At 51.2% G+C, this 23,940-nt stretch overlaps 11 protein-coding genes across 11 annotated transcripts; 4 read left to right on the forward strand and 7 right to left on the reverse strand.

The window, feature by feature from the left end:
* The first annotated feature begins 10 nt into the window (after positions 1-10).
* On the forward strand, positions 11-2,965 carry AUEXF2481DRAFT_693766 (uncharacterized protein). The gene is made up of 2 exons (XM_013488931.1): positions 11-852; positions 913-2,965. Exons 1-2 carry the CDS (start codon positions 259-261, stop codon positions 2,875-2,877), a joined length of 2,559 nt encoding a protein of 852 aa, XP_013344385.1. The 5' UTR covers positions 11-258; the 3' UTR covers positions 2,878-2,965.
* A 181-nt stretch (positions 2,966-3,146) lies between these two features.
* Positions 3,147-4,328, forward strand: AUEXF2481DRAFT_29276 (uncharacterized protein; the record flags this gene model as incomplete). Its single annotated transcript, XM_013488724.1, has 1 exon — positions 3,147-4,328. The coding sequence occupies one exon, from the start codon at positions 3,147-3,149 to the stop codon at positions 4,326-4,328; it is 1,182 nt and encodes a 393-aa protein (XP_013344178.1).
* AUEXF2481DRAFT_39713 (uncharacterized protein) lies at positions 4,185-5,630 on the reverse strand. Its single transcript, XM_013488783.1, has 3 exons — positions 5,525-5,630; positions 4,799-5,365; positions 4,185-4,721 (listed from the first exon to the last, which is right to left on the reverse strand). Exons 1-3 carry the CDS (start codon positions 5,576-5,578, stop codon positions 4,416-4,418), a joined length of 927 nt encoding a protein of 308 aa, XP_013344237.1. The 5' UTR covers positions 5,579-5,630; the 3' UTR covers positions 4,185-4,415.
* Positions 5,631-5,884: 254 nt separating this feature from the next.
* On the forward strand, positions 5,885-7,082 carry AUEXF2481DRAFT_29278 (uncharacterized protein; the record flags this gene model as incomplete). Its single annotated transcript, XM_013488725.1, has 5 exons — positions 5,885-5,948; positions 6,023-6,327; positions 6,360-6,628; positions 6,697-6,848; positions 6,913-7,082. 5 exons carry the CDS (start codon positions 5,885-5,887, stop codon positions 7,080-7,082), a joined length of 960 nt encoding a protein of 319 aa, XP_013344179.1.
* Positions 7,083-7,348: 266 nt separating this feature from the next.
* Positions 7,349-8,741, reverse strand: AUEXF2481DRAFT_29279 (uncharacterized protein; the record flags this gene model as incomplete). Its single annotated transcript, XM_013488726.1, has 3 exons — positions 7,349-7,639; positions 7,690-8,463; positions 8,529-8,741. 3 exons carry the CDS (start codon positions 8,739-8,741, stop codon positions 7,349-7,351), a joined length of 1,278 nt encoding a protein of 425 aa, XP_013344180.1.
* Positions 8,742-9,461: 720 nt separating this feature from the next.
* AUEXF2481DRAFT_29280 (uncharacterized protein) lies at positions 9,462-11,405 on the reverse strand (the record flags this gene model as incomplete). The annotated part of the gene is made up of 1 exon (XM_013488727.1): positions 9,462-11,405. One exon carries the CDS (start codon positions 11,403-11,405, stop codon positions 9,462-9,464), a length of 1,944 nt encoding a protein of 647 aa, XP_013344181.1.
* A 410-nt stretch (positions 11,406-11,815) lies between these two features.
* On the reverse strand, positions 11,816-12,812 carry AUEXF2481DRAFT_693989 (uncharacterized protein). The gene is made up of 2 exons (XM_013488921.1): positions 12,481-12,812; positions 11,816-12,370 (listed from the first exon to the last, which is right to left on the reverse strand). The coding sequence occupies exons 1-2, from the start codon at positions 12,725-12,727 to the stop codon at positions 12,168-12,170; spliced, it is 450 nt and encodes a 149-aa protein (XP_013344375.1). The 5' UTR covers positions 12,728-12,812; the 3' UTR covers positions 11,816-12,167.
* An 85-nt stretch (positions 12,813-12,897) lies between these two features.
* AUEXF2481DRAFT_65328 (uncharacterized protein) lies at positions 12,898-17,326 on the reverse strand (the record flags this gene model as incomplete). The annotated part of the gene is made up of 2 exons (XM_013488827.1): positions 12,898-16,844; positions 16,897-17,326. 2 exons carry the CDS (start codon positions 17,324-17,326, stop codon positions 12,898-12,900), a joined length of 4,377 nt encoding a protein of 1,458 aa, XP_013344281.1.
* Positions 17,327-18,572: 1,246 nt separating this feature from the next.
* On the reverse strand, positions 18,573-20,084 carry AUEXF2481DRAFT_29282 (uncharacterized protein; the record flags this gene model as incomplete). The annotated part of the gene is made up of 1 exon (XM_013488728.1): positions 18,573-20,084. One exon carries the CDS (start codon positions 20,082-20,084, stop codon positions 18,573-18,575), a length of 1,512 nt encoding a protein of 503 aa, XP_013344182.1.
* Positions 20,085-20,774: 690 nt separating this feature from the next.
* AUEXF2481DRAFT_4815 (uncharacterized protein) lies at positions 20,775-21,236 on the forward strand (the record flags this gene model as incomplete). Its single annotated transcript, XM_013488652.1, has 4 exons — positions 20,775-20,900; positions 20,959-21,048; positions 21,103-21,139; positions 21,199-21,236. 4 exons carry the CDS (start codon positions 20,775-20,777, stop codon positions 21,234-21,236), a joined length of 291 nt encoding a protein of 96 aa, XP_013344106.1.
* A 300-nt stretch (positions 21,237-21,536) lies between these two features.
* On the reverse strand, positions 21,537-23,528 carry AUEXF2481DRAFT_29284 (uncharacterized protein; the record flags this gene model as incomplete). The annotated part of the gene is made up of 1 exon (XM_013488729.1): positions 21,537-23,528. The coding sequence occupies one exon, from the start codon at positions 23,526-23,528 to the stop codon at positions 21,537-21,539; it is 1,992 nt and encodes a 663-aa protein (XP_013344183.1).
* Between the last annotated feature and the right edge of the window lie 412 nt (positions 23,529-23,940).

Below are 23,940 nucleotides of genomic sequence, written 5' to 3' on the forward strand. Positions count from 1 at the left end.
CCCATCAACGGGCAAGCTCACGGTGACGCAGGCGTGGCATGGACGGCGCGCGAGACAGCAAGCACGAAAGACACGCTTCACCCTTCTCAACCACTCCACTAATACTTCCAGACCCTCACTTGTTCACAATCGCAGTCACGAGCCTCTATAGATTGGATCGAGGCTTGTCAACTCTCCTGTACTGCACGGGGACCCCTACGCCGCCTTTCACCTAGGCCAATACCAGAAGTCCGGATATGCTGCGCGACACTGGTCAGAATGGCAGAGACAAAAATGCAGCTAGTAGACTGGCTAGATGACCTATGCGTTCGCTTCATTATCAACCTCCCACAAGAAGAGCTCGAAAGCGTCGCGCGAATCTGCTTCCAGGTCGAGGAAGCCCAGTGGTTTTATGAGGATTTCATCCGTCCCACCGACCCGTCCCTCCCCTCGCTCAACCTGAGGGACTTTTGTCTTCGCATCTTCCAACACTGTCCCCTCCTCTCCACCTTCTCCGACTCGCAACACACGGCCGCCTACCAGGAGTTCCTCGCCTACAAGACCCGTGTCCCGGTCAGGGGCGCCATCCTACTCAACCATGACATGGACCAGGTAGTCCTCGTCAAGGGCTGGAAGAAGAGTGCCACCTGGAGTTTTCCTCGTGGAAAGATCAACAAGGATGAGCCGGATCTTGACTGCGCCATTCGTGAAGTCTGGGAAGAGACTGGTTATGACATCGCTGCTGCTGGCATAGCCACAGAGGACCAGAAGTACATTGACGTAACCATGCGTGAGCAACATTTGCGAATGTTCGTCTTCCGTGGTGTCCCTTTGGAAACCTACTTTGAGCCAAAGACGCGCAAGGAGATCAGCGTCCGTCTCTCTTCAATCTGCCACAACACAACACATCAGGAATATGCTGACTGAAGACAGAAAATCGCGTGGTATCGCTTGACTGATCTACCGTCATACACACAAAAGAGACAGAACAATAGAGTCATCTCCCATCAACATGATGGCAATGCTGATCAGGGCGTCGTCAGTGCCAACAAGCTGTATATGGTTGCGCCCTTCCTGCCTCCCTTGAAGAAATGGATCAACCAGCAAAAGAAGCGTGATTTGGCTCGTCAAGTTCAAGTCGAAGCTGTTGTCGAAGAAATTCTAGACGTCCCCTCAGACTCGCCTGCTATTGAAGTTCCATCAGCCAATGCCGTCTTCGAGCTCAAACGTTTGTTGAGCGTCAACGTACCAGGCCAGGAATCACCGCGAGCTGCTAATGGCGAGGACAACCAAGCGAACGCGCTGCTAGCCATGCTTCGCGGTAACGCTGCCACTGGTGGGCTAGCTCCTCCGGTAGACAATGATCTACCACCGGTCACGCCTCTGGACCAAGTTACAAGTACTCCTCCAGAGCCTGGAACTCCGCACTACCAACATCATCAGCCCTCGCCTGCCGTTCGACAGCAGCCTCCCCCAGGCTTTCCCTTCCCTTCGCCTGCCCACCAACGCAATGTGTCTCTCCATCCGCCAGGCTTCTTCGGTCAGAGTGCTCACGAGAACCTCCAACGTGTCATGCCGCAAATGTCACATATGTCGCAGCAGCCCCCGCAAGCTGTCCGTCACATCCATCCTCAGGGCACACATCCTTCAATGCAGCAGCAGTTGTTCCCTGGCGGTCACCCCGCGCCCATTTCTCATGGTCCAGTGGCTCCTTCGGCCTCTCAATTGCCCGCTCCAAGATTGAATAACCACGCTATGAATCTGCTGAGTGCTTTCAAGGCGCCTTCACAATCGCCTAGCGGCTACAATGCTGTGCCTCACGATGGCTCTCTGTCTTATCCTAGCCCTAATCAGGTTCACACGCAGGCTCAGCAGCAACCCACCGTAGGGGACGCACAACAAGGACGCCGACGCTCTGCACATCAAAACTCTTTGCTGGGCTTGTTCAAGTCTCCCGAACCTCCAAGAGCGACTCCCGTCGTCCAGGGCACTCAAGTAGCAGCTCCAACGACTACTCAGTTACCTGGCCCGACTATACCCGCTCCTACAGGAGCTACTCCACAGCAGAGAAACGCCAGTCTAGCAATGCTAACAAGGACTCTGCCAAAGAGCAAGCCAAACACACCCACTGCGCAAGCCAAGGACATGTTCCCAGCGAAGCAAGTGGCGCAAGAAGTCCAAGCAGCAAAGGACAAAGCTAGTCAAGAGGTTCCTGACAAAGTCTTCGCCCCGGACGCGCCGCGGGCTCCTGTGTCGATTTTGCCAAGGCCTGGTTCTGCAGCTACCAGAGGATCTCCTGCTCCCCAACCGTCTGACTCTATCCAAACTCCCCATAAGCTCCGACGTGGAAATAAGAGCGACTCTCCAGCCAACTTCACTATTCTGCAACGACCTTCGCCTCGAGCTGACCGTAATGGGTCACCTGAAATGCCTCAGATCAGACAGCCACCTCCTAAGCAACCAACGCCCAGGCAAGCAGCGCCGAAGCAATCTGCTTCAAGGAAAGTGCAAGAAGCACCGAAGCCTTTCCAGCCGCAAATTCTACAAAGGCCAAGAGCGGATCAGTCGGGAAGCAGTCCTGGCGTGGAACAGTCGCAGCAGAATGCCGGCGAACAACGGAATGCACTTCTTGCTTTGTTCGCAAAGCAGAACCCTGGACTCGCACAAGCTGAAAGCAGAGCTGGATCGGCCATGTCGAACAACTCGGGGACACCGTTGCCTTCGGACCCATCTATGTTCAGAACACGACTGGCCAGCGCATCCTCGGCGGTGAGTAACGATAACGACGGACTCAAGTCACCATCTACGCCTGTGGAGGCCAAGGGTTTCTTGCTTGACTACCTTAACGGCGTGGTGAAGAATGAGAAGAACAAGGGTTCTAAGAGGGGCCCTATCTGATCAAGGATGATATGATGAAGAGCACATAACAGCTGGTCTAGGACCTAGGAGACAAAACTACCATTTGAACTAGTTCTCATCTCTTCTTACGTGCTCTGGTGAATCGTGTGCGTGTTTTGTTGCTGGTGGTTACCTAATGTCAAGACGACTCGAAGCCTCGGCCAGAAAAGCTGTCGATGATGTCAGCGAGAATGACCTTTGCTCATCCAAAGCTGTCTGAACAACAACATCGTCACAGCGCAAACAATACAACGACTACCAGGCAAAAAATGGCCGTCGCATCTTCCAGACAGCCTTTTGTCTGTCTCCGTCGACTACCCAAGACGAGACGCACATACTCGACCACGCAAACTCCGCTCCCACCCACGCCCCCAGCCTCCGGCGCAGCAAAACTCACCACCCGCCGCCTAATCTCCCTCCACGGGCCCGACGCACCTAAATTCCTCCAAGGCATCATAACCAACAACCTCAGCACAGCCACTCGCTCAGGCTTCTTTGCCGCCTTTCTCACCGCTCAAGGAAAAGTGCTGCATGATGTCTTTGTGTACCCCACCTTGGGCTCTGGCTTCCACGATTTGCACAACAAGACCGAGGATCCAGGATTTTTGGTCGAGGTGGATGAAAAGGAGACGGGCAATTTGCTGAAACATCTCAAGAGGCATAAATTGCGGTCGAAATTTGCACTCAGGGTGTTGGAAGAGGGCGAATTGGATATTTGGAGCGTGTGGCGGGAGCAGGAGAAATGGACGCCTCATCCTGCATTACCTAGCAGTCAAGGTGCGAATATCGATACACAAGGCAACATCACACTCATCGACACACGAGCCACCGGTTTAGGCCAAAGGATCCTGTTACCCTCCACATCGGCACTGGACACTTTTTCAAGTATGCAAGGGGTTCAAGATGTGGGATTGGCAGCATACACGATACGAAGATATCTACGCGGCGTCCCTGAAGGTCAAGACGAAATCCCTCGCGATGATGTGTTGCCCATGAATACCAATTTCGACATTATGAGCGGTATAGACTTTAAAAAGGGATGTTATGTGGGCCAAGAGTTGACGATACGGACACATCATACTGGAGTGGTTAGAAGGCGTGTTTTGCCTGTTGCATTGTTCGACTCTGCTTCCTCACCACCAGAGAAGATTGTCTATGACGCGAGCACAAAGGTTGCAGTGCCGGAACGCAATACGGAGATTAAGATTGAGGGCAAGAGAGGTAAACCGGGGAAATGGATTAATGGCGTTGGAAATGTTGGGTTGGCCATGTGTAGGTTGGAGTTGATGACTGATTTGCAGGTTACGGGTGAGCCTAGCACTTTTAGCGCAGAGGATAGGTTTATTGTCAAGAGTGAGCAAGATGCAAAGGCGTTAGGTGTCAAGGCTTTTGTGCCTGATTGGATGAAGAGTAAGATTAGAGCTCCAAAGTTACAGAGGAGAGTAGAATAGAAGACGTCAAACTTTATGTACATATATATATACCAGTCACGAACATCTCTGCCAATGTCTTTATTGAAGGACTGTCTGTATTTCCTCTCAGGCGTTGAACTTTGTGGCTTGCAGAGCTTGTTCACCTCCATATCCCGATGCCATCATTTCCATGGCTCTCTGTCTTTGCTGGGCAGACACAGTACTGGTGGCCGTCTCAGCGACGACACTCTCTTCCTGTGACTTTGCAGCAACAGGTCGTAGAGAAGCCCCATGTTTACGCTCTTCCAGAAGTTGAGAAGCAGCAGCCCCAATAATGGCACAAATGGAATTTGCACCAGCCCTGAGACTGAACTGATCTAGATCACCCGGAACATGACAGAACAGCACTTCTGCAGTCGAACCTTTCGTGAACTGTACATATCCCGAACCACGTCAGTATATGCCAAAAGACAATTTTGTGAGGGGAAGGGAAAAAAAGGAGACTTTACCTTGTTGGCCAAACTCTCATAGTAAATAAACCCACAACAATAAGTCCCTCCATCCTCATGACCTCTAACATCTCTCCCAAACATTCCCTTCAACGTCTTGCCCGCTCCCTCGACAACTTGATCAACATCGAGTCCCGTACACAATCCCATGGGAACATCATCATCCCAAGGACAAGGTCCAGCATCCTTGACCGTCTTACCCGCAAAATCCTTGATCATGTAATATCTCCCCAATAAACCCAACACTCTACTCCCCCACGACGAGGTAAAAGTCTGTTTATAAGCTCTTCTTTCACAAGAGATGAAATCCCAGCCATCCGCCATGCCGATGTGGAGGATAAGATTTACATCATTTCCGTGTGTGGAGTGCAAGGCAGAGGTGTAGTTTCTTATATGTGCGTATTCGACTTTTACAGCTGAGCCCTCTGTAGCTGTGGGGTTTAGGATGGATATGTTTGCAGAGGTTGGGTTGAAGGGGGAGAAGGGGGGGAGGGCTTGAGGAAGCAGTTTTGTGATTTCATGGGATGAGTTTTTGGTATATGTCGTGCCGTCTGAACGGGGGAATGGCTGTGAAAAACAAGAAAGATGTTGTGTTAGTGGATTGATTTTTCTTTTGAGGGTGTGTGTAGAGTCTTGTTTCTTTCATGTGATGTGGCATGGAGTTGATGGTGAGATAAGGCTTCTGAGCATATGTCAAAGACGAAGGTAATTTGGTTCACAACTTACACCAAAGCCCGTCACCAAGACTTTGATACCCTCTGTGTGATTGTCGCTACTCATAGTGCTTGACGGGATCGTCTCTTTGAACCGGCGTGTCTGTGGTGCTCAGGAGGCAAGGTTGCTATCTGGTGCGGCCATGTTCCGCTCCACTTTGAACGTCACTGCCTCCTATGACCAATGTGGGGTAGAATGATGTGGGGTCACACTTGCCTGGTATTGCCGGTACTGGGACAAGGGAAACGGTCTAGCGGAGTCGGCAGTTCCTCTGTTTCGATATAAAGAACTGGTTTGGAAGAAGTTTGGTTACTGTGCTGTTTGATATACTCTCTTCTCTCGTGTTACTATTGGCCTTGCAGGAATCCAATCATGTCGCGTTTCGAACCTCCGGCTTTGGAAGACAAGCTGCAGGGCAGAGTGGTTGTCCTGACGGGTAAGTGCATACTGCATCTTTTGCATGAGCAGCTCACTGTTCATGCCACCACGACATCTAACAGCCCATCATAGGAGGAGCTCTAGGCATTGGATCCGAGCTAGTCCGTCTACTCCATTCAGCCGGCTCCCACGTCTTCTTCGGCGACGTCCTAATCCCTCAAGGCGAAGCTCTAGAAAAGGAGCTGACTGCAACTTCAAAACCTGGCCAGCAAGTGAAATTCTTGTATACGAATGTACAAGATCATCTTGCCAATCTGGGCTTGTTTGATCTTGCATACAAGACTTGTGGAAGGGTTGATCATGCAGCCTCAGTGGCAGGAATAAACAGAGAGCAGAATATCGCAGATCCGGAATTGACACTTGAAAGTGTTAAAAGGGTATGTTTTGCATATCATTGACCTTCAAAAAGGATGTCTGTTGCAGTATTGACGTGATTGACACCAAGGAACCTGATATCGATGACTCTCTGGATGTCAATCTACGCGGCCCAATCCTCTTCTCCAGAATCGCAAGTGTATATCTTCGTCAACCGCCTCTAAACGACAAGTCCTCCACTGCAGCAGCCGATAAATCTCTCACACTAGTTTCTTCCGTGGCTGGATTCACAGAAGCACCTGGTTTGGCCGTGTACTCGGCAGGTAAACATGGCGTGTATGGCCTAATGAGAGCATTAAGAAAGTCAGTCTCGCATTTCCCCCTCATTCTAGGAAATTTTGACGCAATAATTGACACATGAGTTCAAACAGAGTTCTGATAAAGTCCTCCCCTTACGCCATCAGGACAAATGCAGTATGCCCCTGGATGACAGAAACCCGAATGGTCACAGGCATAGACGCAGACTGGCGTGAAGCCGGCCTACCACGAAACAAAGCCATTGACGTCGCTAGAGTAATCGCTGGTAGGTACATGTCCCTAAAGCACTAGACGAGAGAGCCAACGCCGCTAATCAAAATCTTCTCCAGGCGCCATGGTAGCAGACTCGCTCAATGGTGAAGCCTTGTATGTCGAAGGAGGCAGGGCTTGGAGCATCGAAGAGGGCATAGAGCGGACACAGCCACAGTGGATGGGAGAGAAGCAGAGCAAAGACTTCCAAAAGGGTCAGGAAGTGCTGGGAACGGGAGATAATTGGTAACACATGCCAATACCTGTCAGATCACATGTACAAACCACAATACTAGTCTTCGTGCATCAACATAATCTCTTCACCACACCAAGACACATGAGCAGAACAAAACGTTCGGGAAGAAAAATCGTGATATTCATAACAAAGCTGCTCCTGCCCGTCAAGCAGAGAGCGCAGCCAATTTGACGCCCCAATCCAGTCTATAAATGCTCTCCTCGACGACCAATCCCAAAACTCCCAAACCATGCAAATGATGCAATCTCATCCATGCTCCCTCACGCCTCTTCATGCAACACCTCCCTACTCACAGTAGCTTGCTCCAATATTCTTTGGTCTTGAGCAGCTTCATCTTGTGCTTCTTCATGATTGACAAAGACAAAAGACAAGACGACGACGCAAGCACCTAGCCAGTAGATGGCAGGTGATGTTTGGTTGTTGATCAGCAGCTGACCGATTAGAGATAGAGGGATGGTGGTTGAGAGGCCAACGGTGACTACGATGGGTGAAGTGAGTAGAACTGCATACGCCCACGCAATATCGGAGAGCAGAGAACTGAGGGAGTTGACCTGATTAGAGGTTAGCAAGAGTGGCCTCTCCCCAAAAATGATAGACATACAAGAATAATCGTCGTGACCCTCGAGGTTGGGGGTAGCTCAAACGGCTCGACAGCAGTAAAGTGCAGAATCAAGAAGCCAGGCCAGAGTAGCAGGACATTGAAGAGACCCACAAGGCCAAAGAAGACAGGCATGCTGATCCGACGCTCGTCTCCGATGCGCTTCTTCATGAGTACGGCATAGACACCGTACAGCACGGCCGAGAGCAAAGCCATGGCGTCCCCGAGAGCGACCTGGTGTGCAGATTTGTGCGGAAACAAACCCCGACCGTCATCGTTGTCGCCAAAGAGATCCACAGACGAGATGAGGACGACACCAAGCAAGGAAGCCAGTACTCCGAGGAGCTTGCGCAAAGTGAAGATCTCGACGCCGACGGCACAGCCCAAGAGCAAGGTGAAGATACTGCTTGTCGATGTAAGGATGGTAGACGACGCGACGGTAGTGTGTTCCAGACAGGCAGCGACAAAGTAGTTGGCCAGGAACCAGAGGATGCAGAACTCCAGACTCAGACGAGCCGTGTCTCCCAGGGACAAGGGGACTATGCTTTGGTGGTCGTTGATGGGTATATGCTTTTGTGATGCAGCATCACTCGGGTGCTCGTGTGTATCCGTCTCTTCATGGTGGTCTTGTGGTAGGGCAGCGTATACTGGCGTCTTGAGGGAGCCAGTCAGGTACAGGCGTCGCACGACGATGGGCAGGAGCGGTATGATGAAGCAGGCGGTGTTAACGTAAGTGACGAGATAGGGCTTCGAGTAGGTATTGTCGGCAAACAGCGTCTACGCATCTTGTCAGTCCGCTTGTGCGACAACCATGTACAAGGTATTCGGCTAGGTCAACGTACGGACGCCATAAAGTTAGAGGCCGTCCACAAGATGACGGTGGTGAAGAGCAGCAGCAGACCGCATACACGCCGCCACTTCTCATGGCCATGCCGCGTGTTGGTCGCAGCCATGTCCAGATCTATGTCGTCGTCGTTGTCGTTGTCGTTGTCCAGCAGCGGCCTGCGTGCATCATCGTCGTTGCTGACGACTTCAACGCGCCCAGTGCCAGTCATGCCCGAAGTCGCTGGTAAGTCGAGGAATGTGTTTCGTGTCGCAAGTCCACCATCCACCGTCTTTAGGCTCAAGGTCAATTAGGATGCGTAACTAGGTGTGACTTCGCCATCTGTCGCAAACACACACAATTGCCTACTGATGTGTCATGTCCAGCGCATCCGACCTTCCTTCCTTATCTGGACGCCGACCGAGCAAACCAATCCTCAACCCAACGCACGTGCTGTATTTCCTTTCCCGCTGCCGTCTATCGACCCGGACCCACTTTATCAATATCCAACTGACCTCCTTCCGTCTACATCGCTTTGTCTGTATTTGATACGACGCTCCTTGTTTCTCCACCTGCTGACGAACGAAATGCTTGCTTGCCTGCTTTCACACTTGCACATGACACTCGACGACAGAACAAATACTTGATCAAGTTATAGTAATGTTCAGATAGTTTACTGTCCGATTAACCATCAGTGCTTCCTCCCTGCTCACAATATAAAAACAAACGCCTGTTCAGACAATGTCGCAAAATTCCTTCCACAACGCCTACGCAATGTTTCGTTAAATGGCCAGACGCTTTACTGTCTGTGCCGAAAGGGTAGCTGCTCAATTTCCCTCCCTGAACTTCCTGAAGCTCTTTCCGTTCGGCCAGAAAAAAAAAAAAGGATATCGTTGCCGAAGGAAAGGTGTGAAAAGAAAAAACAATATGCAGTATAAATCCGGTGTCATAATCAAGAATGATGCGCTCGAGAGCGCGATGATTCGCCTCGCGAGGCCGCAGGTGCTGTTGCTGGGGTTGCTCCTTCGCCCTGTGCGTGATGGTGGGAACGCTGATGCGTATGCGAGTGCGCGTGCGCGTGGTGGTGATGATGCCGGGAGTTCTCTCCTTCTTTGCCCTCTTCGGCTGCTACGCACCAGAAGCGATGACTGCCCCAAGCTCCCTTTTGGCACTCTTTACTACAGTACTTGGTGCGTCGGCAGCGTCTGCATTTAGCAAATTGCCGTGTGTACTCTTCCCACTTGCCACACTTCCAGTACGCGCACTGACGGATGCCTCCTCGGCTTTCGTCTTTGCGGCAGAGATTACGCATGACAACACCTGCCCAATATTGCATCGTCTCGCTTTGCTGTGCCGATGTCGGTAGCAGAGACTGACGTGAGCTTGAGCATCGCACAGTAAACTTCTCAATCAAGGGGAAGATGTTGTAAGCCGGTTGTTCCACAAACTCATTGTCCCATGCCTCTTCAAGCTCCTCCTGAGAAGGACCTGTGAATGGGACTGAGGGATCGTAATCAGCATCCAGCGTGCGTAGTTCGGAGTCAATGTTGAGGCGAGGGACTAGATGTGAAGCCTGGAAGTATGAACGAAGGTTACAGTATTTCGAAACATAGGCGAGCAGTTGGAGAGACATGATGACATCTTCATCACGAGGTAGAGCGGCGGCAAGAGGAGCTGGCGCCGAGACGAAGGGGGCACCAGCACGGGGGGCCATGAGTGCTGGTGGAGTAGCGTTAACAATATCGACGGATGGAAGTTGCTGGGGCGGTGCGAAGCCGGGTTGAGCTTGCGTTGGGGTTTGGTTGTTGATGCTGCCATCTTGCACTGATGCGTGCCTGAGGAAAGCGTCCGAATCAGACACATCAACGGCGGGTACACCTAGAGCTACAGGGGTCACGCTGCCTTCGAGCATGGTCTCATCGGTGACAATGTCCTGCATGGAGATGTCGTTCTGAATGTCGACCATGGGTTCGGGTGATGTTTCAGCTGTGTCAGAAGTGTCCTGGACGGCATCGTCGCTCTGCTCGTCCTCCCAGTTGCCAGAGATGGATAGCTGATGACGAATGGATGGTCTTCTGCGTCCGAGGCTTGCGGCAGAACGAGGACTAGCCGGAGCAGTCGCACTCGGCGTGGTTGGCGACTGGGGTTGTGAGCTCAACTCTGCGTTCAGGTTAGGCAGCATCGAGGGCAGACGGTCGGCATCCCGAACGGGACGTAGCGTCTGGCGTGAAGCCTGCTCTGAACGAATCTGCGGAGATGATTGTGGACGAATGTCGTGCATCGGAGTGTGACGACTAAAGTCGAGTCTAGGATTGCGTAACGGCGGTTGCGGGTCGGCCATAGGCTGGTCGTCAGTAGCAGCGATGTCGATTGGTGGCGGTACTGATCTCCGAGGTGTGCGTTCTGATCTGGATTGGTAAGGGGGACGACTTGAGCGTGTAGGGCTCTGAAGGGGGAAGGCGGTGAAGTTGACCGGAGTGCGTCTTGCGTCCTCATCGGCTCTCTTCTTCAGCTTCTCCATAGCACGGATGTAGTTGTCGAGAAGAGTGGCCACCACGGGCACCATGTCGGCTTCGACAACTCGTGTTCTTACTGCTTCGGAGCCCCTGACACCGATGTTGAAGACACACTGGAAAGCCAGGTTCCATTTCCAACTCTCCATAGCATCTTTGCTCCTGCCTTCTTTCAGGATGCAGACTAGACGTTCAACGCCGCCGTCTACTGTGAGAATGTCTCGGATGCGTGCGGATGACGTAGTCAGGTAGGTGAGATTGTTGAGAGAGTTGATCAAGGGGAGGGTCGAGGTGCAGTCGAGGGCGCGGCGGTCGTAGAGAGCAGGCGTGATGCCTACCGACGCCTTGTTCGCGCTGGGGATGCTGAAATTGGCCTCGCGCATGATGGGGAGTATTGAAAGGAGATGGCAACAACAAAGACTGCGAGAGCAGAGTCAGCCATGACGGGTTATGACAGACATGTTGTCGAACGACTCACCAGAGCTACACACAACACCGGCAATGCAACGAATCAATCAAGAACGAACACCAGCCATGCAAATCCGGTAGGCTTCAGTTCGAGTCACAACAGGCGTCAACACCTAACGCCAAGAACGAGCCGCCTGTCTTCGAGGACGCCTCAGGTATGCTTGTCTTTTCTGTGGGACTCAGTCTCGCCTGCCTGTGTAGGACGGCGACGGCGGATGACTGTTCGGACTGAGGGGTCGAGGGAGAGGGAGTTTGCGGCGACTTGGGACGAGACGGGGTATAGCGGAGATGACCGAGGGCGAATTGACGTGGTGTCGGGGAGGCGGGTCTGATGAGTCGGGGAGAGATGTGGTTAAGAAGTGCGAGTCTATGCAATGCAAGCTAAAGTCGTGTCGTTCGTAACATGCGGCGATGGAGATATGGTTGGTGATGACGGGTGATGGAGATGAGAAGGGAAGAGGAGATGAAAATCGACAGGATGGACACTGGACAGGAGTCGAGAGCCGGGCCCGTTGAAAGAGGGTGAGAGAGGCAGCCAAAGAACTGTGACGCTTGCTAGGCGGCTTGGCTGCCAGTCTCCAATTAATTTAGCCCAATTTCACCTATTCCCGCCTACAACTTCCCTGCTTGCGACGACTGTCAAGAGGCATACAATCGCGAACTACTATAACACATTATCATCCTTGATCTCGCTGCCTCAGTCGTGAACAAAATGCACTTCTCTCGCGCACTTGCCCTTGTGAGGCATGGCCGATACTGGAGCTTAATTGTTCCTGCCCTTCCCAGCTTTGCCACATGCGGCGTCCGGCTACGCAAGACCCATGAGATGCTAACCGCAAGAACCTGCCCTGGCCACATCCCGACCACCTAACTGTCTCAACTAAACCGTCATTAGAAATCGCAACAGAGACATGACGAAACAGACGCGGCTGTTGTCCACATCTCAACGCCTCCCAGCCAAACCACCTCAGCCCTCCCAAAACCGCTTACCTGCCTGCTTACACACCCATCCATGCATTGGGAAGTGTACATGTACAACGCGCTCGAGCTTGGCATCGAGAATGCCCATCTGCGATTGCATGCCGAACCTGCCGAGCACGGCCCAATCACGCGACAGGGGTGATCTGGGACTCGACGGCAAAAGCGCTGCAAGCGATGTCAAATGCAACCAGACATCTTCTCGGCGAACCATTTCTCTCTGCTGATCAACCCCATCCCGCAAAAAACGTTCATGCATGAATATTCCCGTAGCTTTGTACTTTCTGATTTTTTCTTGTTCAGCCTCTTGCTCTTCCTGTCTTTCACTGCAGGAGAAAAAGAAACATTTTGGTTATACACAGGTAGGGCAATGCTAAAAAGACAAATATATACATGAGTTTGTCTGTCCATCGAAATGTTACATACATGTTACTTCTTATTCACATCGATGCCTCCTTGTTGCACCGATCCAAATCTCCGAGACAGCATCTCTTGGATATCGGTCGACGGTCTCTTGGGCCCGTCTTCAACAAAGACAGTCTGCTCTTCCATTGTAACACCGGCTTTCGCACCACCTTCTTCCATGACTCTCGGTCGATCAAGAAGGTCTTGGATTTCATTCTCGCGGATCGCCTGGGCTTCTTGCTCGCGCTGCTGTTCGAAGCTCGATTTCTTGGTGCCGTGATGCCATCCTGCTTGTAGTTCCATGGCAGCTGCTTCTTCAAATCGCTTCCGAATATCCAAGTCGCGCTCGTAGGTCTGGAAAAGATCGACGTCGGTGGGGAAGTATGCTGACTTGAAGCTTCGCACTCCAAACTCGAACCACATGGTCGCTATTATGATCAGTAGCAATGTGAGCCACCAGAGTAGATTGTCTCCGAAGCGTACGAAGAAGCTGTCCTTGACGTTGTAGGTTACATTGTCCGCATAGATTGATGCGAGGATGATCATCCACAAGAACCATCCACCAATTGATAGGAAGCAAGCGATTACAGCCATGATAGACTTGTTATGAATCTCAATGACCTGCAGCTTCATACTGATGAGGATGATGCATGCTGTAAATGTCAAGGATCCGATCGCGTATAGTCCTTGATCTTTGGTGAAGATGGCTTGAGCATACAATCCGAACATGATGAAATAGACCATGATCGCCTCGCTCGATGCCATGAATATCCAAGCTAGAAAGATCTTGAAGTTGAAGCCTCCATTGCGCTGACCCTTGGTGTATAGTTCAGGTACGGCAATCAACGTCTGAGGCAGGAGATCCTTCTCGAAAATACCAAGGAAAATGACGGGTAGACTGGTGAACAGAGTGTTGAACATACTAAGTGACCAAGACTCGTACAATGAAGTACCGGTGTAGCCAGCCCAGCGTTGGTAGAGTGCCTGAGTCAAGTAAAACAAAAACTCTTTCCAGAAAGTGCCGACTGTGTACTTGCAGATTCGAATGTAGTTCCAGCGACCATGAACAAGCAACAACTTGACCAGGAAGCGGAACTGAGCAATTGAGTAGTCAGATGTACGAGCTGCTTGCAGACCCTCTTTTCCGGTGATACCAATACCGACGTGCGCTTCTTGAATCATGGCAATATCATTGGCGCCGTCGCCTATAGCAAGCGTAATGCTATTCTTGACTCTCTTTCGCACAGCCGACACAAGTCCGGCTTTCTGGCTAGGAGAGGCACGACAGCAGATGACTGAGTCCGCAAGCACTGCAAGCTCATAGAAAAGCCCGCGCAGATACTCGTCATCCTCCAGCAGAGCCAGCGTCTGACCATCGATAACGACAACGGAGTGCGCCACTTTGTTGCTGTTGATATCAAGTATGGTAGCCGCTATGCGCTGCTCCACTTGTCCCGTCTCGTGATCCAGAATTGTGACCGCCGAGTAGTCCTTGATGAGACGACAAGAGTGGCCAATATTGATAGCCGTCTCTCTCTTGTCTCCCGTCAACATCCACATCTTGATGTTTGCACGTCTGAGTTTGTCGATGGCTTCCGGTACGCCCTTCTGAAGCTTATCCTCGATAGCAGTCGCACCTCCAAGATCCAAGTCCCTTTCGATGATCTCGCCTGCATCTTCTATCATCTTTTGACGGTTCACCAAGCTCGTCGTGGCATCGTGGTACAACTTCTTCCATCCAAGGTATTCTTGGTCATCGAGGAATCGATATCCGTACAACAGGGTCCTCAGACCCTCTGTCGCGAAATCGTTAATATGCTGGAAGCAGCGCTCGAGTACGGTGGCCTCGTCAGTGACAAGCGACTCTTCGACTAGCTCATCCTGGCCAAGGTCATCGTAAGACAAAGAGCTACGAGCCTCGGAAGGGGCGAGAGATTGTCGGCTATTCAGTTGAGTTGAGGGTCGTGGAGAGTAATGCTGAGTTGTCTCCTCATGGTTAGACACGTCAACCTCACTTTCGCGTTCTTTGAGCCAGACATTCAGCCCATCACGGACGGGCTGTAGTCTAGTAGTTCCCACACTAGTTCGCGGTACACCACCGATGCTAGGTCGACCAACAGACATTGCAAAACTAGGTCTTGAGAAGCTGGGACGAGCGATGCTTGACCGTTCGTGCTGTTCACTTCGTCGACGAATGGCTTCCTTTGCTTCCAGACTCTTACGAATGCTCGTTCGCTTTTCAATCTCGACCATCTTCTGGTTCGCTAGTGATGCCAATTTGAGTCTTTGCATTACAATAGTGTCGGCTCCTTTGCAGATTACACAGACGCGACCATCAGGGAAGCGTACAGTGACAGACATTCGCTTTCTCTTGCTTGAGAACTCGATGACGTCCAGGATCTCGTATCGTTCGAGAACGGGCTCTTGGTTCACACCATTAGGAAAGGTCTTGATGGTCAGGATTGCAGACTCTCTGTCCATAGCCAGATAGCCCAGCTCTTGTGCTGCTCTTACAAGAGCCAGTTCGTCAGGAGAAGATGCCTGAAAATCAATCTTTCCATCGTCCTGTGTCTCTGGCAAGCAGGTATGACAGAGTGCCATCGACAACAAAAGCATACGAGCTTTCTTGGCGAACAATGTGAATGGCTTCCGTTGAATGTAACGAATCATCGTTTTCGTGCTTAGCTCAGGTTGTGCCTTTCCAGGTCTCGCCGAAGAGGTCCATTGTGAGGTTGACTTGCGACCAGTCTCTCCGAATTCGATCTGATCATCCGCACAATCTAGTTTATGATCGCATGTAATGTTGGACGTTGTCGATTTGCGTATCGGCTTCTTGCCCTTGCTCTTTTGGCTCCGCTTCTTGTGTATGAGCATCTCAGACTCATCTTGCTTGTCTTGCAAGTCAATGTCATGCAACCAAGCCGTACCAGCTACGCTAAGCTTGCGGAACTTCATCATGTTATCTGTCAACGTGCCTGTCTTGTCGGAAAAGACATAGCTGATCTGACCCAGTTCCTCATTGATGGTTGATGTTCTCGCTTCGAATGGTGTGTTGGTGACTTCATCATACATATCGATGTCGTTAAGTAGCACCATCTGCCACACCTTGACAATCTCCATACTCACATAGAGCGATAGAGGAATCATGGTATTGAACATGATGATGAAACTCGTGAGAACAGGGAAGAACGCGACTCTGGCATTGTTGAGATACCATGAATCGTCTTCGGTCCCCTTACGCCAGATTTGGTATGCCACTGTGTTGAAGATTGCCAGAAGAATGACAAAGATAACAATGACAATGACCACCTTGTTGACAATGGCCTGTAGTGCGGGAGCCTTGATCCGAGGGTTCTTGTTCGAGTTCATACGGATCTTACACTCTTCACCACTGTAGATGACCATTCCGTACGCCTCAGGTGTGTTTCTTAAGACACTGCCACGGTAAATGATCTCGTTGTTGCTCAATGGAGCTGTCTCACCGTTTAAGGTCACCTTGCCCTCGAAGTTGTAAAGGTCGATGTTGGGATCTTCGACAACAAAATGAGCATGGCAAGACGCGATGCGCTCCGGCGTATCGCACTGTTTAGCTAGATTGGCCGTGGCTTGCTTGCTCTTAAGATTCGTCTCTCCATCCAGAGCCATAGTTTCAATATATGCAATGCCATTGGCACCTTTCGAGCTCAGTAAGACCATGTCGGCTGGTATAGATTCGTCCCTTTCCAGTCTGACAATGTCTCCAACCTGGAGATTTTGCCATTTCGTCTTGGCCCAGTGAATCGGACCACCAGCATTAGCACTTCCTTCTTCAGCTTGTGTGTCAGATGCGGTAATTGGACGATATGCATGGAGCACGGAAGCTTCGCGGTTATTCTCCGTCTTATCCAGGCGGTAACGTCGTAGATCGTCGTAACCTTCCTTTCCCATGGAAAGAGCAACAAAGAATAGTAATGGAATGATCGTGGTATACGCTGCAAATTTGTTATGATGGGTACAACACAATTACGGGGCAGAGAAGCTTACTTCCTGTGGTACTGAGACCGGGTATCATTTGTAAGATGGAAACACAAAGGAAATAGAAATTAGCAAGCTTGGAGAATTGTGCAAACAGCTGGCGAGGCACAAAGTTCCAAGCAGTATATCTGCTAGAACGAATGTAGTTGGTGATATATGTTTTGTTTGTTCGCTCGTCGAGTAGTGTTGTCTTTCGAGAGGCGTCCAAGTCAATATGCCTGCCGTCTTTCGTAGGCGGAATATCTTGAATACGCAGCACGAACTTCCGAGCTCTGTGGTATTTGGTCTTCACAGAGCGCCAAGTGTTGTTCCTTGAAGTATGCTGCTGTATCCAGGACTGATAATGTGGTAAGGCGGCAATGCCTCGGACACCCTGGCGCTGACCAAATGCAGCAAGTTTGTCATTCTGATCCTCCAGATCACGATCGTCGTCTTGCATCGGAGCAACCTCTACCACAGTATCCATGCTCTTCTTCGAATGATGTGTGTTCATGGCTTTAGTGCCTGGCTGGCTAGATGGGCCGACGGGAGTCATTTCAATTGTGGATGAAGGTAGAGCGAGGGAGTTGGCAGATCGATCATGCATGTTGCGCTGGAACAGCGAACTACGAAGCGAGTAGCCTCGCAATCGAGCAGTTGGTGACATAGGGGAGGCCTTGGGACGAGAATCGCTTGATGCAGAAACGAGACTCGAGGGCGACGAAGGCGCGCTGCCACCAAGCGCAGAAGATGCGGCGGCGGCATTGGTGTCCACGCTGAGGCCAGGCCGTGTGTCCTCATCACTCTTCCTCCTTTTCCCACGCGACAAGCTTGGTGGTCTTTGCTCTTGTAACGAGAATCTTACTCGTGACGAACGGTCGCTCGAACTGCGGATTGGTTGAGGAGGGATATCCGTGCCAGACGTCGAGGGACTGGACTGCGGCCGCTCGTTAGAGAGAGCGTCATGTCGACCAGGGACTGGGTGGATGTCGTCCTCGTCGAAATGAGCAGAGTGTCTCCGACGGACACCATTCAGCTCCGTGTCGGCGTGATTATCATGGCCCGCCATATCGGTGCACGGTAGGAATTGGGCGACGTCTTGTTAGGTGTGTTGCTTCATAGCAGGTGAATCATGAGTGTACCTTCATGTCTTTAGGTAGGAAGAGAACAAGGTAATTGTTGCGGCGCGGCGCCAATGTCGAGACAAAATCGAGACACTGCCCACCTGGACCCGCGAATCGAATCGCGACCCTCTTCAGATCGGTGACGTTGAAGGAACGCGCAATACTGGACCTTATTTAGATCTGACTTTCTCACCACCAACTAATACCTTTCCCTAGCGCTTTGTACTCCATTGTATTGCCCTCTATTAGACCTACTTCCAGAACATATAGCTCCATACTCTCTTTCCCTTCTATGAAGGTCAGGTAGATTGTCGCTTTCAGTCGAGACCGGCCACAGACAGCAATGAGGATGGGGATTTGTGCCGTGACCACCTTCGGGTCAAAGCCACCACCAACTCTTCGCTGGTCGGACGCCCCACGCGGGGATCCTGATCGTGTTGCAAGATCCAGTCGGTGCAGCCTTCAATCTCATTAATCATATCCCATAAGCTCATGTCTACTTATTCGTGTCGTTTCCCTCCGTCCCAGCCACATGTTGTTCGTGTCATTCATAATCATGCTATCGTCCATCCTTCCTGCTTACTACTCATGATCAGGCTGGAGCTCAATCTGATATGTTCGACCTTCCTTAACCTTGCTCTGTTCACTGATATACACAAGTCGAGCTGCAGCTCTTTGTTGCCGACGAGTTAGTATGTAGCGATTGCCGTCATGTGTTTTTAACAGGCCACCCTTGTCCAGAACTCTGTCATTCAAGTCCATGACATCCATGATCTCCGTCTGATACGACACTTTCTCCTGCCATGTGCGAAGTGTAATGTCCACTCTGCCTGCAGAAATGTCATACCACGCGTTACTGGGCATGAACTCTTGCCACTCAAGGATGACCTTGGGTATCTGGATGGTGCTCCAGAAGAGATCTCTATCGACTTTGCGCCATGTGTGCATAGTTGCTAACAAAAGACGCACCCAGCGTTTGAGCCATAGGCGAGCAGACTTCTGTGCAAGTCTGCTTTGAGCGTATTCTTGGTGGAGTCTTCCGATCGGGCGAGTCTCGTCTCCATCAGTACCTGAAGGTCCAAGAGCATTTCGCAGTGTCTCGTACAACTCTCGAGTCTTTGTGCGCATTGCCTCGTACAGTGGCAATGCCTCGCACATATAATACCACATGTCTTTGGTCCTTTGTTGCTTGAAGAGACTCTTGATGAGTTTGTTGTACATGTCGATGGTCGGTTGCACCTTGTAGGGCTGGTTTCGCATCACGTCCCAAATATTCTTTACACTAGCCTTGGCCAAGTAGGTTTGTTCGTTTCTAGATGCCTGACGAGGTCTAGAAAGCACAAACGTCCAGTTAAAAAGCTCATGCCAGACATAATCGGGTACTTTGATATTGTAGGTCCGTGAAACGTGGTCCACCAGACGAAGAGCTGTTGGAATATCATTGTTGATGCCGAAAGCGTGCGCGATAGCATACACTAGGGATGGGGTCGGATACAAAGGTGACGTTGGTGAGATGCGAAGCTCTCGCGCTGCATCACCTGCATCGAGATCGCCGACAACGGCATCGACATCAATACTCCATACTTGCCTTAGGATCTTCTTGACAGTATCAAGATCTCCTTCTCGGGACACACCGAGTATCAGAAGGCGAAACGTTTCTTCGTCCGGCACGATTCCATTCTTCACCATCTCGCGGTGGAAGTCCATCGCCTCCTGCTTTATACCCCGATTGCCAAAGCGATAGGCTGCATGTCTTGCACTAGGGGTTTCCCGAGATCGCGCCTTGGTTCTATAAGCGTTCAACCGACGACTGTGTCTAGCATCTGGATCATGACGCAGGTTCGAAACAATGGCACCCAGATAATTGTTGTAACATTTGAGATCCGGGACAACATTATCAGCGTGCATCGAAGCCCAGAACGACTCTGCGATACATCTTAGACCAGTCCATCTGGTAAATCCTAGGATGAGGCCATAGTCGACTACACTAAGAGTCTTGCTGGATTTGCTGTGCTCGTCAAGTAACTTGACTGTGTCAAGAAGATGCTCCCGGATGAGATGGTCGACAGAAGGCAGGTGTAACTGTGTGACCATCGCAGGACTGAGCTGAGAGTACGACTCCGTCGCCCATGTCAGAGTGTTTTCTGGCCGCAGATGAGCCAGTATCTCGCTGAAGGTGTTTTCCGAGATGTTTCGGACGAAATCCAGATTCTCGTTCTCGGCAGAACGAAATACTTCGATTAATCCATGATAGTCCTTGCGTAACAACAAAATCTGGATCTTGCCATGGAAGTCGTCAACACTTTTGCGGTCACCAACAAAATCTGGGTCGTCAAGCTTGAAAGTCACTCCGCCTGATCTGGCCGGACTGTTTTGAGACAACGATTCCCGAGTGACATGTTTGTGGCTTGGAGATTCAAGAAGTAGTCCAGAACGGTGAGTTTCCCATCCTCTAGACAGCACACCGTTCCCAGAGTAGGACCGAGTGTGATGATACACTCTGTTGTGGTGAGATGAAGAACCGAAGGAGAGATGATTCGACTTGATGGAAAAGGCCAGTCTAGCGAGCGATGCCCTGATTGATTGCCCGTTTCGCGCCATGTGGAGCTAGTGAAGCGGCTCGAACCTTCCCCGGTGAATGCAACGCAAGGGCATCGACGGCGGAAGTCCCATCTTGCCAAGTGCCAAGAGCGCGGACTCTCTCGAACAGCTTCGCGATATCATCAGCAGTGTCGTCGGCGCGGGAACAATCAATCACCAAAACACACCAAACTTGATGCGCAGATGGCTGATGTTGAAGACAACACCGCCAACCCGGTGAACGAGCCACTGGATCTTGTGCGCCTCTCCCTCAACGAGATTGTCTTTGTCAAGCTGCGCGGTGACCGCGAATTGAAGGGCAGACTTCACGTATGCTTTCCCGCATCCTCAAACTCGGCGCATACAAGTGTGCTAATACATCTTATAGGCATACGACAGCCATTGCAACCTTGTTCTTGGAGAAGTCGAAGAGACCATCTACGTTATTGACGATGATGACGAGACCGAGAGCGTGAGGGTAGGTCCTAATAGCTTGGAGATGTCACGACTATTTGCTAACATCTTTCGCCAGACTCTCCAAAAGCAATCAGAGATGCTGTTCGTAAGAGGTACACATTCACAAGTCTCACTCTCAGAGGAGCAGCTCAGCTCACACATCTACGTACAGGAGACTCCGTTGTCTTGATCTCGCCCCAGGCACAATAGCCGTCCCACTTTGAACTGCCCGATACCACGAAATAAGAAAGCACGAGCACCACTGCGACGAAGCTCCAAGCATGAAAGCGAACGATCGATCAGCGACGATTTCTCCGCAGCAGCGAGTCGACGAGCAGAAAACGATGCCTCACGCCCAATGAAAAGCCGATATACAGCTATGATCAATAAAGACAAATTCTGGTTTCCTTGCATCGTTGCCGAAGTCGCCATGTATACCCGTGCCAGGATGGAAAGAGACAGAGAGAAGCTTAAATGATTCGTGGGGGTATCTATGGAAAACAATGCTAATTACACAAGCTCCCATTTGGCAGCAAAAGCATATGAACCCGAGAATCCACCCTCCTTGTTGTAGTCGCTCGGAACCATTCCCCTACCATCACGGCCCTTCCATGTGGTCACTGTGCCTAGCTTGATCTCTTGACCTGGATTACCAAGCTCGCTTACTAACACGTCAGCGTACCAGAAGTATCTATTGGTTTGCAGCGGAACTTCACGTGCCGGTCTACCGTTGCTCTCCGGCAAGAATATCAAGTACAAGTAATGTTTGCCCTTACCGTTCCTCGCATTGTCCCAATGGGGACAGACTTTGTTGAATTGGAAGCGGATATAGGGCTGTGGGTCGTGGATCGAGATCTGCTTGACTCTGGGCGACACGGAGTGCTCGTCAATGCCCTCATCCGTTGTCATGTTTCCGAAAGTCTGAGGTGGAGCGTGACCATTGGTATCGCCCAACAGGTATTCTGCCCAAGTGATTGTATGCCGACCATCACTCCTGTAGAATCGATTCTTGTCGCTCGGGAAGTGACTGCGCCCAAACTCTTCATTACTTCCAACAAAGTGTATGGCATGGAACTCTCGTTTATAAGGCTGACCCCATCCCTCGGAGTGACCGGCACCCCAGCAAGGATCAATCAATTTCCATTGGCCATTGTCGATTTTGACCACGTTCCAGGCGTGGCCTGTTGCATTTTCACGAGGCAGAGGAGTGCCAGGAGTCACAGCCTCGAAGCCTAGGCCTTTTCCGTGACCACCAACGACCATACTCTCCAGACCAGCTTTAGAGGCGAGTGCAGTGAAAAGACCAGCATAACCTTCGCAAACGGCGAGCCCAGTAGCCAATGTCGAGCCGGGCGTTGATGACTTCAGGTTGTTCGTGTACAGCGCTACGACGTCGTAATCTATGTTATGATGCAACCAGACAAAGATTGCACGAGCTTTGTCGGTCAGTGATTGGAAAGGGGATGTGAGCGAATTAGCGAGCCAGGCCAAATCTTGTGATGGTATTGATTGTCGTGGAAAACGCGCAGCGTGTGCATCAACCATGGAAAAGTCTCGACACTTCAAGCAGGAGCCTTGACCAGGCAGGACTGATGCTGCCGATATAGCTGTACCATTCGTATTCCCAGAGCCGTTACTGCTGGGCTTAGATGCTAACAACTTGGAGAGATCAGGCCGCGAAGAAGTAGGAACAGGCGGCGGTGCAACCGATTCGGATTTTTCTGGAATGGCCGGAGTCTTAGGGGTGGTATTGAAGCCCATGCTCAAAGCAGATCTTTTAGGAGCTGCGGGCTTGACGACTCCCTGATCTGTGATACTTGGAGAGGAAGAAGGGGTTCTAGTGGGTAGTGGAGGTCTAGAGGGCAACGCCGGTCTTGCAGGTTCCTGGACTGCAGGAAGCACATTAGGAGATGATTTGCTCTGATGCAGAATAGGACTGCGTTCCGGCAGACTAGGGGTCCGCTTATGAGGCAGTGGAGGCAGTGTCGATGCATCGAACGAAGGTGCCCGGATCGCGAACATAGTTCCGGAGTTGCTTGTAGCCGAGCTCATACCAGTCCTTGTAGAAGCTGTCGAAATGGATGACCTAGTTGAGACCACGGATTCGCTCGATTGCTTTCTAGTTGCATCCGGTCTTGCAGACATGTTAGATGGTGTTTCGGAAGGTCTCCTGGGCGGCAATTGCGGTGTTGGACCTGAGGGTTGCCTTGGTGGCAACTTGGGAGCAGCACTCCTAGCTGGTCGGGTTGGCATCGTCGGAGGCGTACGTCCGGGCACTTCCCTTGTCGCCGGCTGATTGCCTATATCATGGCCCGCATCAGCAGCGGAGACATGAACTCCCACAGGAGGCACATTAGTTGTCTGCGGTCTCGATGGAAGATCCGGTCTCTTCTTCGGCAAGGTAGGAGGGCCTGTCTTCCCCGTAGGTTGTCGACCTACTTGGTCCAACTTTAAAGCGGCGATGCGTGCCGCGATACTTGTGCTGCCATCTTGATCTGCCATTCCGCCGAACTGATTAAAGGAAATCGTGTAGATACGATTGAGAGATGATGTTCGGGTCGACAATCGTAAGAGATGGGGAGTTGCTCAGGAATTGGCCGTCGCGATGTCAACGATCAGTCGTGCAGCCTCGTAGGTTGCCTGATGGGCGCTTGTGGACGCGATTCCTTCGCGTACCGGAGGCAGGCAAACTTTGGTATGAAGCGAAGACAAATGGTTTCAGCATGCAACAGGTCACGAAATTGTCATATACTACTCAACAGCTTTTTGGCACTTTAGATTATAGGTGGCCGGTCCAGACAGACTGCTGTGCCACGCGTTGGCAAGAGATGTACGCCGTCGTTCCAGCTTGGCGCGTCTCGTGAGTTTCCGATTTGCACATCTCTCGAGTCAGTTCTTTATTCGACTCTTAGAC

Source organism: Aureobasidium subglaciale (assembly GCF_000721755.1).
Source record: "Aureobasidium subglaciale EXF-2481 unplaced genomic scaffold scaffold_9, whole genome shotgun sequence".
Classification (NCBI taxonomy): domain Eukaryota; kingdom Fungi; phylum Ascomycota; class Dothideomycetes; order Dothideales; family Saccotheciaceae; genus Aureobasidium; species Aureobasidium subglaciale.